General features: G+C 39.7%; 1 protein-coding gene across 5 annotated transcripts in view; it reads right to left on the bottom strand.

The window, feature by feature from the left end:
• Positions 1-645: 645 nt before the first annotated feature.
• The window catches only part of Cers3 (ceramide synthase 3), a 131,814-nt gene continuing 113,203 nt past the window's right edge, over positions 646-19,256 (bottom strand). For all 5 annotated transcript variants that reach the window (XR_002397469.2, XM_021264747.2, XM_087188287.1 and 2 more), the window contains one exon: positions 646-3,323. Coding sequence is in view for 4 of the 5 variants with exons in the window: in XM_021264747.2 (XP_021120406.2) it covers positions 3,162-3,323 (162 nt within the window). In the remaining variant the exon portion in view is untranslated. The remainder of the gene's footprint in view (positions 3,324-19,256) is intronic.

Here is a 19,256-nt window from a genome sequence, read left to right as displayed (position 1 = left end):
TCCTTTTCTCCTTCCCTGTTTTATTTTAGTTAAATACATGGGACCATTATATTTCCGCATCTCTTAATGCATGAAACTGGCAGTAGGTATAAAGCCAGGTACAGTCGCACAGAATCCCAACTGCTTTTCACAAGTACCTGGGACTCTGATAACATGGAGATGTTTCTCATCTCAGAAATACTGTATTAATATGGGCAGCAGGCAACAAGCAAGATATACTTTTTAAAGTCTGTGAGGAATTCTGATGAACAGCCAGGGAGCCATCAACTGGACCCGATGTGCCCTTTCGTCACCCTTCCCCAGGGGCTGTGGGCTCGGCTGGTGCCCAGTCAGACTCCTGCCCCCAGGCTGGCTGCACTGTGCACAGCCAAGAGGTTCAATCTTAGAGTCGCCTTCTTCTTCAGTGTGTCAGTGATACCTGGAAAGGCAAATAGCCCAGGAAGCCTGAGCTCTGGGGCGACAGCCCCTTCCAGCCCCATGCTTGAAGTTGGAGCCACAAGGTCGGCAGACTCTTCCCACCTGGCTCCCTTCTCTGCTGTTTACCCCCATGGCCAGTGGGTCTTTCTGGAGGCAAATCTCTGTCTCCACTGCTCAGGGAGAGCATTTATCTCTAAAAAGCCAAGCACTGTGTGTTCTGACTCTCAGTCACCATGGGCACTGGATTTTAACTTTATTTTATTTTAAGTCATAACCATTACAATATTGATGGCACTGTGAATGTCAGTTTAATAAAGTCATCTCACATAGTCCTGTAACTTATTTTCTGTAGAATGGAGGTTACCTTTAAAATTAACCATGAAAGACCTGAAGGATGTTACAGAACTGTGTATCTACCTCTTACGAAGTTAGTTTCGTGTTTCCAGCTGCATTAGAGATAGTTGAAATTGATATGTTAATTTTACCTTCAACAATCAAATGAGGTAAAAAACTGAAGGACAGAGATGTAAATAAATAATTTTTTACCTTAAACAAGAAGAGATCTGGTACCAAGACAAGACCAAAATAAATGAAGAAAAAAAATACTCTGTTAAGTGGAAACATAAAAAAATAATACTTTAGTGTCAACTTCTCCCACCACAATAACAACAATTATAATAATGACATACTATTAATAATAAATGGAGAGTTATGCCCTTGAGTGGAGTCATTTTACATTTATAATATCACATTATACATCAATGCATATGTTATTGAAGCAAATACACAGAGAAAATTTGATATTTGTTTTTCTCTTCTTCCAGTGATTCCTCAACAAGAGATTTTGTTGGGGAAAAAATTCCAAAGGGTTTTGTCTTGTTTCTGTTTAGCTTGCAGGTTTAAAAAATCTATTTTTATTAAAAACCAAAAATCTCAGACCTTTTTAGTGTACACAGTGTCCTTTCTGCTACAGGCACCTTGCAACCTGCAGGGGTTGGACCTCACTTTCCAGTCCCCACAGGCCCTTTTGATGTGGCTGTGTACATGCAAGAGCCCTGAGCACAACAGGATGGAGACACAAAATAGGACCCCAACTGCGAGAGGCAGGTGGGCAGTGAGGGGAGCAGGAGCTCTGTGCTCAAGGTCTTTCTCTGGAAGGCTCGGCCTCTACTCAGTGGGACCCCAGAAGGCGCTGAGGTCAGCAGTGCCTACTGTGCTCAGGACATGTGTCCCCTGCAGTGACAAAGCTGTAACAGGGACAGAGTGTGTTCAACCATTCTAGCTTCTCCCTTCCTGGAGGGTGAGGCAGAGCCAGCCCTGGTGTACCATCCCACATCCAGCCACCAGGAGGGCTGGCGTGGCTCAGCACCTTGCATGGACATTGCTGGGGGTGGGTATTTTATGGCCTTTTGTGTTGTGGTTTTGCACTGTTATGCAGTCTGATTGGGTGGATGATGGCAATAAAATCATGTGGCTTCCTGTTCTGTTTCTAAGACTTCCTTAGGCCAGGCAGTTCCCACGAATGCCATCCAGAGGCTCAGGCTTTCCAGGTGACGTGGCTCAGTGTGCAACCTGACCTGCTTCCCTCTCCTCTGCAGAGGCCCCAGACCGACACCCACGGGTCATGGGGAGCTCTGCTGGCCCGAAGAAGGGACTCTCAAGGCAGCACAGGGAAGCTTCCCTGTTAGAGAGGAAAAGTGAAAACCAGCAAACGATAAAGAGGAAAGGTGCTAAAGCTCCCTTCCCTTGGCCACAGGACCTGAGGGAGGAGATTATTTCCAGGGGAACTTGAGAACTATTGTTGGGGGCTAATACATACATAGTTAGCAAATCAAGTGGAAACAGCCTTCTGGGTATGTGCATTTCCAGGCATCTCAGACACATTTGAGAGGAATTTTTAAAGTTTATACCTTTCATTCATGCCAAGTTTACCCAGGCTTCTCTCTTCCAAACAGCTAGAATCTGTGTGGAGAGGGTCAGTTAACAACCCTGCAGGTGACAGTGTGCACATCAGTTCTCCTATCTCACTGGATCCTCACCCAACCCCGTGAGGCTGCGCAGCAAGCACTACCATCGCACTGTAGAGACCAGCACCTCAGCCACCATGGCAGGAAGTGGCCACGAGCCCTGGAACCTGACTCCTTGTCTGGTCCTTGCAACTGTCCCACCACCATTTCTAACACAGCCTTGGGAAATGAGCTGCTCTCTGTGGCTGAACACATCCGGGAAAAAGCGGGTTTCCTTAGCATTGGTCAAACCATCCTGAAGATAGGCAAGGTGAAAAGAAGAAAGGGCTAAAGCAAAGCGAGCCCCTGAAAAAGTCAAATGTCTCTCAAGTACACAAATGAATGCAACTAGAACTCAAACAGTGCTCTGGAGAAATCTCTGAAATCTCTGACCAGCCTGTGACCAAACTGCAGTAAAATCCACAGGCATGGGCATATTTATTATTTTTTTTCTTTTTTTTTTTTTTTTTGGTACTGGGGATTGAACTCGGGTCCTTGTGCTTGCACAGCAGGCGGCAAAACCACTGAGCTAAATCCCTGGCCCCATATTTACTACTCTAACACAAATTAACAACATATTGTTAAACATATCTTAGGAGGGAGGAAAGGTGAGACAGAGGGAAGGGCAGAACCTGGGGTCTCTGTGGTCCTCTTGGCCACAGCAATGGAGTGGGGAGTATAGCAGGCTCCCAACAGTCCTTGCGGAACACTGTGCATGGGAGTCACGTGGGCTTCAAGCTAATGGCTGTGCTGACCATTGGGAATGAGGTGCTTGTTGGTCCCAAGGCCATTCTTCAAACAGTCTCTCTCTTTGCCTTTGGTAGCTTCCTCTTCCTCCTCCTCGTCGTCATTGTCCTCCTCTTCTTCCTCTTCATTATCACTCCTCACATCTTTAACGTTCTAGACAAAGGAAAGAATTGGCTGTGACATCTTCCAGGATGTCTTAAGTGACTATGCTAACCAATGGGCCCAGCTTAGAAATTTAGTTTTCTAAAGAAAACCCAATATCCACAGAACCAACATTCAGCAAGATAAACTACACTCTGGGTCATAAGACAAACCTTAAGAAACTGAACAAACTCAAATTATACAAAGTGCATTTGAGACAGGAGAGAAGGGTGCAACACTCCTCAGGAGGTACTTTACACAGTACTTTATTCTGTGCCCCATCATTGCTCTGGGAGGCATTCACTGTGGCTGCTGCGGACTTCAGATACAGATGGATCCCAGGGGACTCTGCAGCCTCTCTGGATGACTCTGTCCACCGCAGCGCTCCTCAGTTAGGTCTGCTAGGGCCCTCTCCCACCCATGACCAAAGAAAAAGTCTGCCACTGCACATGCTGGAGCTCGCCCCTTTTCCCTATGTAAGTAGCCTGCTCACACCATTAGCAGGCTCAGTCCATGTGCTGTTTTGATGATGCAGCCTAAGTGCTAAGAAAGTCTCTGGCAGATGGCTTTTCCTCTTGCCTATTCATGATTTCTATCTCGAGGGGTGCCAAAAGCTGCCAGCAGCACAGAAGGCAGCCAACACCAGAGAACAACAGAGAGCAACACAGAATTGCCAAGAGTCACCATGTCTGGGGGCTGAGAGTCCCAACCCCACTGGGAGCTGTTGGCCCAACAGGTGAGGGGAGCTGCTAACCTTAAGAGCCGACATTAAAAGCTCAGGCTGTTAACACCAGAAGAAGTGCACTTTGCCCATTTGTGGTTTTTTCATTTGTTTTTTTTGTTTTGTTTCGTTTTTTGGTGCCAGGGATTGAACTCGGGTCCTTGCGCTTGCGGAGCAGGTGGCGAAACCACTGAGCTAAATCCCCGGCCCTGTAGTTTTTTTATTAATTGTATTGGTAAATGTAATGAATGACAATTACATTCATTTGGAGAACTGGTACACGCACATATCACATTTTGATCATCTTTTTAATCCCCTTCCTTCCATTCGTTCTCCTCTCTCCCTTTTCCCTGTTCCCCTTCCCTAGCTCCCACAAGTCTGCCTCCTTGTTTCCTGCCATCTCTCCTTTATTTTACCTTTAAATTTATTTATATTGTGAGTTTCTCATCTAAGCAAAACCATGTAATATTTAACCGCCTTTGTTTGATTTGATTCATTTAGTATTATATCAAGATCTATCTATTTTCCTACAAATGACTTAAATTTATCAGTCTTTATATTTGTATAATACTGCACATTTTCTTTATCCATTCATCTGTTGATGGGCAATTAGGTTGTTTCTATAGTTTGGCTATTATGAATTGGAAACATGATTTCTATACAAATTCAGCAAGAATATTTAGTTGATTAGTAACATCTTAGAAGTCCATACAAGGACCCTATCCCTTAGAGGGTCCTGAAGAAGAGGCAGACAATGGTGACAGTCATCAGCAGACTCAACAACTGGGTGATATCTGATTTCCATCTTACATGTGGCTAAGAATCCATGCTAGCTGGTGACATTTACAGAGCATAATGGAATTAAGCTAGAAATCAAATGTACTATCAAAAAGATAATAGGCAAATCTCAAAATACATGGAAATGTTTTTTAAAAAACTTCTAAATAATCAATGAGTCAAAAAGTCTCAAATAGTACTAGAAAATCATTTGAACTAAATGAAAATGAAAATAAAACAATTTTAGTGCAGCTGTCTTAGTCACTTTCTCTTCACTGAGACACAATACCGGACACCCACACCTTAAAGGTGAAGTTTGTTTTGGCTCACATTTCTGTCCGTGGTCGGTCAACTCCAAGCATGGCAGGGGAGCACAGTGAAGGCAAAGATGCTCTTGTCATAGCTGGCAGGAAGCAGAGAGAACAGGGAGAAGCTGGGGAGGGAGACAGTGACCCACCTCTTCTGACCAGCCCCACCTCCTAACATCACATTTAACTACAGTGCCCCCACGATTCAATCACCCTTCAACACCCCTGCATGGGAGGACATACAGATCTAAACCATAACAGCAGCTAAAGCAGTGCTTAAAATGGAAATGCATAACATTATTTAGGAAAGAAAAATCTCAATTTGAGCTTTACGAAACTAGAAAGATGAGCAAAATAAGCTAAAGCCAAACCAAAAGATGCTATGGTTTATACCTAGATGTTCCTCCAAGTCTCCTGCTCTCCTAGGCAGGACTTTGGGAGGTGATGGGATCCTGGGGGCGCTACATCTTGGTAGGTCAGTCCACTGATGAGCTTACAGCTGACTGTGGTTACAAGGTGGGGCCTGGTTGGAAGAGGTGCATCACTAGGGGCTCGGCCTGAAAGGATCTATCTCCCTCCCCTCACTTTATTTCCTGGCTGCCATAAAGTGGGCAGCTTTTCTCTGCCCAGGCCCATCCACCAGGCAGCCAGCTATGCAAGGCCTGAAACTTCTACAACACGGTCCAAAATAAACTTCTCCTTCTTTAGTTGTGGGTGCTGGGTATTGTGTCTCAGCAGTGAGGAAAGTGCCTAAGATAAAAGACATAAACAATGAAGAGAAAAGAGACCATACTGAGATTGACACAAAAGAAAAGCAGTAAAACTAAAAGCTGCTTCTTTGAAAAGACCCATAACATTGATAGCTCATTAACAAGACTGCCAAGGGCAGGGGTGGGAGGCGAATTACCAAAAACAAAAATGCTATCAACATCTCTATACATATATTCAACAACTTGGATAAAATAGATCAATTTTGTAAAAACTAAAAATGACTAAAACTTATCCAAGATGAAACAGATAACCTGATATCAAATTACTATAAAACAAGTTGAATTTATGGTGAAAATCTTTCTGAAAAAGAACAACACCAGGCAAAAATGGTTCCATTGGAAAATTCTATGAAACATACAAAGAACAAATAAGATATTTCCACAATCTTCTTCAGAAAATAGAACAGGAGAGAACACATCTGCAATGACCTTCTGAAGCCAGAATTACCCTGATACTAAAATTAGACAATGACAATATAAAGTCAACTACAGACCCATATCTCTTGTTAACATTGACATAAAAATTCTCTACAAAATATTTCAAATTAAAATGAGCAATCCATAAAAATACTCCTCCTCAACAAAGCAGGATTTGTCCCAGTAATATAAGGCTGATTCAATATGTGAATATTAATCAGTGTAATCCATCCCATCACTAATTTAGTGAAGAAAATAATAGATGGTTATATTATTTTATGCAGAAAAATCACGTGACACAATTTTATGTCCATTTATGATTTTTAAAAAGCATCCTGCAAAGAAAGACTAGAAAAGCACCTCCTCAACTTACTGAAGGATAGCTACAAAAGCATATAGCCAACACTATTCTTGGGAAAATGGACAAACACTTTCCTCCTAAAATGAGGTGTATGGTGAGGATGTCAATTTTTATACTATTTGATGTGATATTGGAAGCTTTGGTCAAAAAAGGCAAGAAAAAGAAATGAAATTCACACAAATTGGAAAGGTAAAAGTCTCCATTTGCAGATGTCATGATCGTCTATGTAGAAAATCCCAAGAAATCTACCACAAAAAATCCTAAAATTAATAAATGAGTATAGCAAGGTTGCAGGATCAAGGCCAACACACAAAATCACACACACACTCACATCTTGGTTACTAGAAACTAATATGGTGGGCCAAAAAATGTCCTCAAAGATATTAGGTCCTAATCCCTAGGACCTGTGACTGTTACCTGAGATGGCAACATTTTTCCAGATGTGATTAAGTCAAGGATTCTGAGATGAGAAGATCACCTTGTGTTATCCAGGTAGGCTCTCAATGCCATCACAAGTGTCCTCCCAAATGGAAACAGAAAGAGAGGCAGTGTGAAGACAGAGGAGCTGGAATTGCAAGAACAAGCCAAGGAATGCTGGAAGCTGCCAGAGTGATGAGAGGCAACAAACTGCTTCTCCCCTCGGAGCCTCTGCAGGGAGCACTGCTCTGCTGCCACCTTGATCTCAACGCAAAGCTGGCTGTAGACTTGGCCCCCGCTACACTGCAAGAGAACACATTTCTGTTGCTGTGAGCACCCAATGTGTAGTAATTTGCTGTAATGGCCATAAAAGCAAACACCACTAGTAGTGCCCAATTAAAAACTGATGTTGAATGTAACATTTACAATAGTTTCAAAAATGAAATGAGGGGCCGGGGATTTAGCTCAGTGGTTCTGCTGCCTGCCTCAAAAGCACAAGGACCCGAGTCCGATCCCCAGTACCAATAATAATAATAATAATAATAATAATAATAATGATAATAAAAAATAAAAATGAAATGTGTATACATCTAACAAAGCATGCATGAAGTTCATATATATAATCTACAAAACTCTGGTGAAAGAAATCAAAGAGGACCTAAGAAACTGTAGAAACACAAAATGCTTACAGGTTGGAAGACTCAACACTGCAAAAATATAAATTATCCTCAAGTTGAGCTATAGAATCCACACATTATCAATCAAATTCTCAGCAGAATTTCTCATAGATAAACAAGCTAATTCTAAAACTTGGAGGGAGTGTGTGTGTGGGGGAGTGAGAGAGAGAAGCAGGGGGGAAGGGAGGAGAGGGAAGGGAAAGCAATTCTGAGACAGAAGACTAAAATTTTAAGACATATTATAAAATTACAGCAATCAAGACAAGGTGATAGTATCAAAGGGATAAACATGTAGACCAGTGGAATAGAATACAGACTTTAGAAATAGATTCACACAAAAATAATCAACTGAGTTTTGACAAAGTTTTAAAGCAATTCAATGGAGAGAGGATAATAGTTTCAAGATATGGTGCTGAATCAAAAGGCAAACTTTGATCTAAATGTCATACCTTATACAAAAATCAATTCAAAATAGATTGTTGTAATGGTTTGTATCTAGTTATCCCCCTCAAAGGCCTCATGGAGTCATAGGTGGGGCTTTTTCAGAGGTGACTAAATATAGAGTGTGTGATTGATTCATGGTACAATGCTAGGATTAAGGGTGTGTGGTTACTAAATCAGTCTACTGATTGGTTTGTCACTGCCTTAATCCTGGCATCTTAAATAGAATATAAAGGGGGCAGAAAAAAGCTGCTAAGCTCCCTTGCTTTCTGTGCTACCTTCTGCCCACCATGAACTGTTTTTCCTCTGTGATGCCTGTCTGCTAGGCCACCCTGCCTTGGAGCCACCTGACTGTGGACTGAAACCTCTACAGACTGAGCTAAATAAACCCTTTTTCCTTTAACTTTGGATGTTGGGTATTTTGTCTCAGAAACAAGGAAAGCAACTAAGACAATTGTACATCTAAATGCAAAATGTGAGCCTCTAAAACTTTATGAAGAAAACCCTTGACCATGGGTTAAGCAATGAGTTCACAGATATGGCACAAAAAGTATACCTCATAAAAGAAAAAAACTGTTAAATTGGAGTTTGTTAAATTAAAAAAAAAACTTTGTTCTGTGAAACACACTATTCAGAGAATGAAAAGATAAGCCACAAACTGGGAGAAAATATTTGCAAATTACATGTCCAACTTGGATGGATAAAAAAAACTCTCAAAGGCAACAAGAGAAAGCAACACAGTTTTTAAAATGGGAAAGAGACATAAAAATAGGCAGTTAATCAAACAGAATGCAGGATGACAACAAGCATGAAAAAATGCCCAATATCATTAGGTATTACAGCAAATTAAATCTAAGATGAGATACAACTACAAGCCTACTAGAATAGCTGAAATTTAAAGTATTGACAATACCAAGAACTGACAAGACTGCAGAACAACCAAAATGTGCATGCATTGCTGTGGAAGTGAACACTGGGGCACACACTCTAGAAAACAGTTTGTCAGTGCCTCACAAAATTAAACATATATTTACTGTATACATCTGCAGTCCTAAACCCGAGACTCTACCCTGGAAAAATGGACATTTATGTTCACATGAAACCCAAACTGGATAATAGTTCTATTCATAATTGGGAAAAATGGAAGCAACACAATTGTCCTTTAGCTGGTAGATGGGCAAACTATGGTAAGTCCATACAATAAAATACTATTTAACAACAAAGAAAACCAAACTGTTGACATATATTACAAAAATCTTTTTTGAAATAAATTTGGCAACTTCTAAGAAGTACCTTGGAAGACAAATTAATGAAACTGACTCTGGAGGAAATATAAAATTTGAATAGCACCTATTAAAGAAAGTATATTCCTAGCTTGAAAAATCTGCCTATATGACAACAACAGGCTCATACACGTTTTAACTGATAAATTATATCAAACATTTAAAGCATAAAAAAGAACACTTCTCCCCTCATTTTAGGAAATCAACATTGTGCTAATCCTAAAACTGGATAAAGATAATAGAAGAAAAAAGTATGAACATAGGTAGACATTTGTTTAACAAAACAAACTATTAGAAGTCAGATCTGGCAGGATGTAGAAAGTGGTTTTGTTATAGGGATGGCAGTGTTGGTTCAGCATTGGAAGATCCACCCCCAAAAGTCATCATATTTAACAGAGGAAAGGAAAAAGCCATATGATCCTGTCACTAGTTGGAGAAAAAGTATTGGACTAAATTCTACAGCTGTTCATGGTAAAAGCTATCAGGAGACTAGAAGTAGAACAGAAACTTCTCAACAGATTAAAGACATGTACTCCATACTTCCAGTGAGAATGCCTTATATAAATGGAGAAGATACAATGCTTTCTCCCTAAGGTGGGGAACAAGGGCAGATATGCCTACTCTCCATCTGTCCATTAAACTTTGAAACCTAGGCCCCACCAAAATAGTCTGGCAATAAAATGACACAACTAGGATAGGATTGGCACGGCAGGAGCAAAATCTTTATATGTAGATGAAATGATCATCTACAGAAAAAATTCTAAGAAATATCTAGGAGCCCCTAGAACTTGTACTTGAATTTAGCAGGATTAGAAAACACAAGGTATATATAAAATTTCAGGTCTGTGTATACTTGATATAAATGAAGAATTGGATATTGAAATTTAAAAGTTATGGAGGAGTACAAAGGACCTAGAAAAGTTAAAAACAAAAACAAAAACAGTGTTGGAAGATGTTTATTACCTAATTTAAGACTTCTTCTAAAGCTATAGTAATCAAGGCAGTGTTGGTGTAAGGAAAGACATATAGATCATTTGAATAAAACAGAGAATCTAGAAATAGAACCACACATATATGGACCACTGAGTTTTTGAAAGATTATTTAACATTAGCATTTTATAGAATATAAACTCAATTCAAGAGCCGAGGAAGAGATAGTGTTTTCAGCAAATGGCACTAGAACACCTGGTATCCGTATATAAAAAATTAACCTCAACCATTTTTTTCCATACATGAAAATAACTTGAAGGGATCTATGAACCTAAATAAGAAAGCCTAGAAGTATGAAACTTTAAGAAGAAATTATAAGGGAAAATATTTATGAATTCAGGGTAGGCAAGAACTACCTAGGATACAAAAGACATGCCATATATAAGGGTTGGGTAAATCTCAAAGATAGGATGCTGAGTAAAAAACCATTAGTCTCTGAAGGTCACCTACTAATGACATTTACATGCTGTTCTTGAAAAGATACACATTTATGGATTAATAACACTTAAAAGGGGGCCAGGGATGTAGCTCAATGGCACTATGCCTGCCTCACAAGCACAAGGTCCTGAGTTCGATCCCCAGTACAAAAAAAAGGATAAAAGAATTTCTTTCTAGAAAGCAAACACAATGGTTTTCCAATAATCATTTGTTATGTAAAGTATAATTCATGTGGGCATTTTGATTGTCGGGATATTTTTGTTACTGGTAATTAGGATGTTTTCTATTTTCTTTATGCAGGGGCTCCATCAGTGACAGTTTCCAATTAAGAGTCACATGTTTCTTTCTCTAATGGTTTCTCACAGTAATTTTGCAAGGAAATCTCCTAGAAGAAGGACACTGGCCCTTGGGAAGGTGACAAGAATTGTTACAGATCAGCTCCCATTGTGAAAAATAAAAGATGGCAGGAATTATTAAAACAAGCAAACTCTGCAAGTCCTGTAATGAACATGACCCCAGGGTCACCCACTAAGCCTGTTCACGCACGTCTCTATTAAAATATATGGAAGGCGGAGGTCACTTCCTCTCCCATCATTTTTCAAGATGACATCCATAACCATAAGACTTTCCTTTTCCTTTTGTAACTTGTAGAATAAAGCTGACCACCTCCCAAGAGGCCTGGAGTAGATGTAACTGAATAACCCCTCAGGCTGTAATCTGCATGCAAACGTGGCTTTTGAAAAACCCAACTGCACACATTCTGCTGGCTACATCACAGACATTTAACTATAGAGCTCTTTTCTGTATGTTCTGTGTTTTTCTACAACAACATGGAGTCTCAAACAGCTTTCACTGCAAAAGTGAAAGGATAAACTTGACTTCTCCTATGCAAGAGAAAGGTGACCATCCTCTGCTATGCTGGGAGCTGGTATCAAGAGTGCTCCTTGTTGCACACGGGTCTTCAGACGAGGCCACACTCAGCTGACTTGCTTTCACGGTCAGTGTCCCTCAGGCCTCCTTTGCCCTTCTCAAAAGATTGTTACAGGAAATAACTGGAAACTCCAGTAAGAAGAAAGAACCCAATTTCTTTCCTGAAAGGCAAATTGGCATCTCCAGGACTCGAAGAGCTATGTTAGCAGAAGAAAAAAAAAAGTCCTTGAAGATGCCATCCTGTCTGCCTCCACCCACATCCTCCCTGCCCTATCTAAGAAGGGGCCTTGGACCATATGGAATCTTTGGGGACTTTACAGCATCTTGCTGGTGACAGAGGTTGGGAACACTACTGACTTTTAGTGAGCAGAAGTCAGAAATGCCGATATTCTATAATGTCCAACATATCCACAAGTCCTGCCAGATGTGCGTGTGGGTAAAACCCTGCTCATGACTGTCCAAGCCTGGAATTGAAATCCATTTCACACTCAAATGTAGTCATTTTTGCATGGTGTTAAAGTACAGTCAAGCCTTCCACATCCATGGGCTCTGCATCTATGGATTCCAACCCAGGACCAAAAATATTCAGAAAAAAATTGCACCTGTGATGAATACATATAGGCCCTTTTCCTCATCATTATTCCCTAACAAATACAGTGTAACAACTATTTAGATAGCATTTACATTGTATGGGGTATTATAAGTCATCTAGAGATGATTTAATGTATCCAGGAAGACGAACGTAGGTTCTATGCAAATACTATGCCATTAATACAGGGAACTGGAGCATCTGCAGATTTGGGTTGCTCTGGAGCCAATCCTCTACAGATACAAGGGACAGCTGTATTCTGAGTTTTCTAGAATGCAACTATATACGTAAGTCAAAGGAAGATTGCACATCGTTTGTCGGGAACCTCACAATGCCAACAACTACCAATGACATTTGAGTCACCTGTGTCAATCCTCACTTGTAGTTTTCCTATTCCTGTAATTCTACAAATAGGAAAGCACCAGCACCTGTCAGACCCACTATGCTTTTGAGTGTGGTAATGCAGACATTTTACACACAAAATGTGTATTTTATAGAAATGGGTTTGTATGATAGTTGGGGCATAACACAATTTTTGAAGTTATGTTTATTGGTAAATTTATCACCTAGTAATTTAATTTCAGGTACATGAAGGATTGTGGTCTGGTAGAACTGAGAGCCACTGCCTTCCATGATGCCACGAGGTCACAGAGGAGCCTTGTGAATTTCCTGGCACTAAGAGTTGTTGGACACATAGGTGGCTGCATGTTATGCAAGCTAGTTTGGAAGTGCGTTAATACAAACATTAACCAAGTTGTACTTTATATTCAATGTTATTTTATATATACCATTTTTAATACAACAATAATAGCGCAACTCTTAAAGCACTTATCACGGGCCAGGTACCACTGGGGTAAACAGTTACTATGAACCATAACCTTTCCCCATCACCACCACTGGACATAAGAACCATTTCTTCACTTTGAAAGAGAGAAAATTGAGGCTCAGAGGGGTTAAGCAACTTTTACAAGGCCACCGAGCTCTGAGAGGTATCAGAGCAAAACACAGTGATCCACAAATCCCTGCTGGAGAAGGCTGAACAAATACTCGGAAAGCACATAGAAGCATACAACTCAGCTCTGCTTGAGGTCCACTCTTGTGTAAGAAAGTGCCCTCAGCTCTCCTAAGCCTAGCATCAGCTGCCTCACATCCCTGTCCTCACTCTGACCTCACCTTTGGTCCAGCGGGCCTGACCTTTAGGAATAAAATTTGAAAATCATCTACCATTAATGAACTTCACTAGGTGAGACCAACACTGACATATTCTATTTTATTTCATTTAAAATTGATGGTCAATATCTAGAAGGTAGATTTAGCAACCTATGAATGATTCACAACCCATCATTTGAAAAATTCTGCCCTAAGATATGCTAGAAATATAGTTTTTCTAACCAGCTGAAATCTTAAAAGTTTAGGATACAGACCACAATCCAAACTCTGAAACAAAAAACATTTCACAACTACAAATCTTTTTCAGGAATTAAAACACTTAACAGAAATAAAGAGCAAAATCAAATTTGCTCTGTGGGGAACCAGGAATATACATACTTGCTAAAGGTGAAGCCACAGTGATTTCTCGAACTTTACCTGTCTGCTTTGATTGGGTGCCAAGACTTTTCTTGCACAACCAGCATGAGTCCCATTCTTGGAACCAACCAGCTTCTTTTATTTTATTAGCCTCCACACTTGTTGAACATTAACACACATACTGAGTGTTGTTACAGGACTGTTAGAACAGACTGGGTTAACAGGCTTTGTTTCAGGGCTCTTAGAGCTCATCTTGTGCAAATTGTTGGCCCTGCATCCTTCTACAAATCATCAAAGACCCAAGAAAATGCATGCATATGGAAGGCTCCAAAGCTTCTTTGAAGAGGGGAGGGCTGGACCCAGGCTTCAGCAGCCAAAGGGCCACAGTGACTGTGTGCAGCTCCCACGTGCCAAGGCTTACTGCCGCAATCTGCTCATTATCTGCCAGACTGCATTTCCCTTGGGTGAACAATTTAGTGGTCACTCTTAAGGAATGCAAACATGCACTAAAAAAATAAAAACTACAAAAAACCAAATAAAATTTGAGATGCAAAAAACAAAAGAAAAAAGACAGCATTTTATTATTCTGATAACTTTAGATAACTTGCTTTCTAGAACTAGCATAAGTTTCTATTATTCAACCAAACTTTCTCAAAAATGTCCTGGGTTCTCTAGTCCAAATTTTATTCACTCCAAATTCACTCCATATTTATTAACAATTTTATTCATTCCATAATTGGAAGTGGACGAATATAATTTTTGCAAGTTCTCTTAGGAGCCCCACCCCCAACAGTTCCTATGGTTACATAAAAAGACGGCAGAAACTATAAGGAACAAGCTGCCAGCTTACTAGAGACCTGGGTACTCATCCTAGCAGGGCCTGGAGCCCTCATGTCACTCAGCAGGACCAGTCCTGGCAAGTGCAGGGGACAGGGAGACCTCCATTCAGAGGACAGGCTAGAAGTGACAGTCACTATGAAGGAGATCCTCGGTTACTCCCAGAATATTCTGAATTTGGGACTGGAATGAACATATCCTGGTTAAAGTCTTTTCAAAGACAAAACTGTCCTTTGCCTGCAAGGCTTCTGTTCCAGGGGCAGGGACACAGAGGTGAGTAGCCACACATCTAAAGGCTTACTCATTCTGAGACCTGGCACATCCCTACAGCAACTGGGACACCTACAACAGTCATTTATCCTTTTGGAGGGGTGGAGGAGCTCGTGAAAAAAAATAATTGAACCTATACTATCACCTGGTAATTAGCTTTGGTCTGTATCAAATCTCTCAGGCACAGAATAGCCTCTGACCAAGATAACAGTGCTGGCTGCCTGCAGTCCTGCAGTGCCAGTTAAAGTCTTATTATTATCATTTTTATTGTGGTAGCATACACATGACATAACATTTACTGTCTTAACCATCTTAAATGTGTTCAGTGTAGTGCTATTGATACATTCATAACAGCAGGAAATCATCAGCACCATGATCCCCGGAATTCTTTGAATCCTGTGAAACTGAAACTCTGTAGCCATTAAATAACTTCCCATCTCTCCCTCCCGCAGCCTGGCAACCACCAGTAAGCTTTCTGTCTCTGTAAACTGGACTATTTTAAGTACCTCATTTAATTGAAATCATATAGTATTTGTCTTTTTATGCTTATTCCACTAGTCATATTTATCTCCAAGTTTTATCCATGTTGCACCGTGTGTCAGAACTGATTTTTTAAGGCTAAGTACATTTCATTATATGTATGTACTATCCATCAATGGACACTTGGGTTGCTTCTGTTTATTGGCAATTGTGAGCAACACATGTGTGAACCATTTGCTTTTATTTCTTTTAGATACCTCACATGTACTCAGAAGCACAATTATTATATTATATGGTAAATCTTTATGTGCTTTTCTTTGGGAAACCACCAGACAGTTTCCCACAGTGGCTGTCCTATTTTACAGTTCCACCATACTTGTTATATTCGAGATTTAAACTATCCATCTAATGGGTGTGAGGCAGTGTCTCACTGTGGCTTTTCTGATTTGCATTCCCCTAATCAGTTAGTATATTTTCATGGGGTTATTGGTGATTTGTATATCTTATTTGGAAAAATGTCTCCTCAAGCCCTTGGCCTATTTTGAATCACACTGTTTGGGGGATTTTTGTTTTTGTTTTTTGGTTGTTCTTGAATTTTAGGAGTTCTCTATATAATCCTGGTATTAACTACTTATTAAGTACAGTAAATGGTTTGCAAATGTTTTTCTCATTCTATGGGTTGCCTTTCTACTCTATTAATAATGACTTTTGATACCCTAAAGTTTTAAATTTTCATAAAATTCAATTTGCATATTTTTCTCTTGTTGCCTACGTTTTTGGTAGCATATTTAAGAAATCACTGCCAAAATCAGCCATGAAGATTTGCCCTATGTTTTCTTCTAAGACTTCTATAGTTTTAGGTTTTTATATTTGAGGTTTTATCCATTTTAATTAGTTTTGATATATGAGATTAAGTATGAGTCAAATTTCAGTATTTTACATGTAAATGTCCATGTTTCCCAGAATCATTTGTGGAAAAGACTATCCTTTCTCCATTGGATGGTCTTGGCACGCTTATCGAAACTGTTTGAGTATCTATGTGAATATTTACTTCAGGGCTCTTTATTTAGTACATGGATTTCTACGTCTTTATGGAAGTACCACATTGTCCTTCCAACACAGTTGTAGGTGTGGAAATAGGAAAGTGTGACTTCTCTAGTCTTTTTCAAGAGTATTTTGGCTGTTCAGAGGGACTAAAGTTTTTAAAGTCATGTGTGGAGTTTAAGTCTATGTTGTTTAAAACATGACCTTAAAATCAATTCACTTATAGTCTCCTGATTTGTAGAGGAAAAATATAGCCACTTTTTGTGGCTCATGTATACAGAATGCCTCCTTTTGAATTTCAGAACCAGACACAAGCTTCTTTTTATATTGCCCTAACTCATCCACATAAATAGAATATGTTCTACTTTAATTTATTATGTAAAGAATAATATTTAAAAACTACAGCAAAATTATCTTAACTATAATTATCTTATAATTTATTCTTTAATTTCCAATTTCTTAAGAAATTCTTTTATTTTGCTAAGATTTTGAGGCTTTAAAAAATAAGCTTCAGGGAGAAAAGTTAAGTTTTAGAGCTAGATGGACTCCAGAGAGAATTTAGTCTGAGACCTTCATTTTCAGAGATGAGATGAAACCTGCAGACTCAGGCTTACTCCACTGTCACAACTCAGTGACAGCAGAGTTCAGATTATACTGTGCAACTCTTAATTAAAAGGCACAAATCATACTACCGAATTTCTCTGTATTACCTACACAAAAAGACACCAGATTCTGTGGTAGTCACAACTTATGATGGATGCAGAAAATGATTTGATTAAATATCAAATCATTAACCTGGAGATTAATAAAACTTTCTTTAAACTGCCACATTTTACCTTCTTTAAAAATAGTTTTGGATTTTATAGATGAAAAATCCTGCAACTCTAACTGGGCAAAGATATATAAAGTCATTTTGAAAACAATTACTGAGATTTTAAGTAGGCAAGATTTAGGAAATTACACTGGCAAAACAGAAAATTAAGCCCAGAAATTTGTATTAAAATTGAAACATTAAAGCTTGTTAAAAATATTAGTATCCAAGATATATAAAGAACTCATATACACTACTGAAAAGGAAAAAAATATTTTGAAAGAAAAGCAAGGAAACAATATACGTAGGCAATTCACAATTTTAGGCAACAGAGTGGACCAATAAGCAATAGAAAACGCTCAACTGGGAAAATGCAAACTAAAATAACAAAACAAAACCTCAGCCCCTCAAACTGGCAAACATTGAAAAATCCTGTAATACCGAAAGTTGAAGAGGATGCAGAGAAAAAGAAACTCTCATACACCTGGTTTGAAACATAGTTTCCTAGCATCTAGTAAATTCAACCTAGCAATTCTACTCATGGAGACACATTCATGTTCATTTCACAAAGAGGAATATTTTAATATGAATAGTAATAGAGGGGGTGAATAAAATAAGTTACACAAATTTATATATATATTAGATCATATCACTTATACAAAATTTCATGTAAAGTTTGAAAATAGAGAAAGTAATATTGTAACATTTGTGACTATGTCTAAACAGGAAATATATAAAAGCATGGGTGGAAGGATGCCAGCATCAAAAGAGTAGTCACCTCTACAGAGAAAGAGGCAGAGAGGGGAACAGAACAGTCAGAACATTACCAGATAGACATATCTATCTTCGCTAGGTTCTGGGTTCTCCTGGATGGTTTAAATGAAATCCTACACCGTAGGCCAGTGATGGCAAACCTTTTAGAGCTTTCAGTGATACAATGTACAGCTGTGGTACACATGCCATAGGTTCGCCACCAGTGCAGTGTGCATTCAGTAGATCTTTTTTCAGAAAGAGAGATAGGAGAGACAGGAGAGGGAGAGAGAGAGAGAGAGGGAATATAAATGAGGATGAATGAATCTACACCACAGCATTAAATACTGTAGATGACTCTCAAATTTATATCCCCAGTGGGGACCTGTATTCCTGGCTTCAGACTTGAATAATTAATAGCTAACCAATCTCTCAGCTGTGTCTTAACAGTCTTATCAAAATCTGATCTCCCCTGTTCTGCTGGTCTTTCATATTTCAGCAAATGGCATTACTTAGCTGCTCAGAGCAAAAATCTAAAAACCATCCTCAATTCCTGCCTCTTATGAGAGACTTCGTTTTCCAACCTACTGCTCTCAGCTGAGCCCTTTGATACAGACCTCTGCACTCGCCAGTTCTCCAAAAGTTGTCTCAGCGATTTCCAAGTTGTATCAAATCTCTATGGCCAGGCTCCAGATCCTGAGCTCCTGCGGCCTGTGACCTCAGTGAGTAAGCTCTGCCGTCAGCTGAGCTGCGCAACCCGGCTTGCTCTCTGAAATGCAGCTGCATATGTTTTGGTCCCCAGAGAGCCCTACTGACTTGCAGCCTCTGCAGCAGACACGTGAGGGTCACTTCAGACAGTCCCTGCTGGACAGTGCCACTTCCTGGTCTCAGAGGAATAAGACTGCTATTGTTGGCAAGATTTCTGAGTAAGGAAAACTCAAAAAGTGTTGTGTTTGCCCTTCTCTAGGGACAGAATATGATTTGTTCTTAAGACAACTCCAATTCATCAGCCCCGTTTCTAAAAGAATACATCACACTAGTACAGATAGGTCTATGCCAGAGTGGCCACTGCATGAAGCTGTTCTACTCTAGAGGACCCCAACTGCT

The sequence above is a fragment of the Heterocephalus glaber genome, unplaced genomic scaffold, assembly GCF_053883595.1.
Source record: "Heterocephalus glaber isolate CG9 unplaced genomic scaffold, H.glaber_assembly_v1.0 deba00001531, whole genome shotgun sequence".
Taxonomy (NCBI): Eukaryota; Metazoa; Chordata; class Mammalia; order Rodentia; family Bathyergidae; genus Heterocephalus; species Heterocephalus glaber.
Note: the sequence above shows the minus strand (reverse complement) of the source record. Positions and strands in the feature narration are given on the sequence as shown.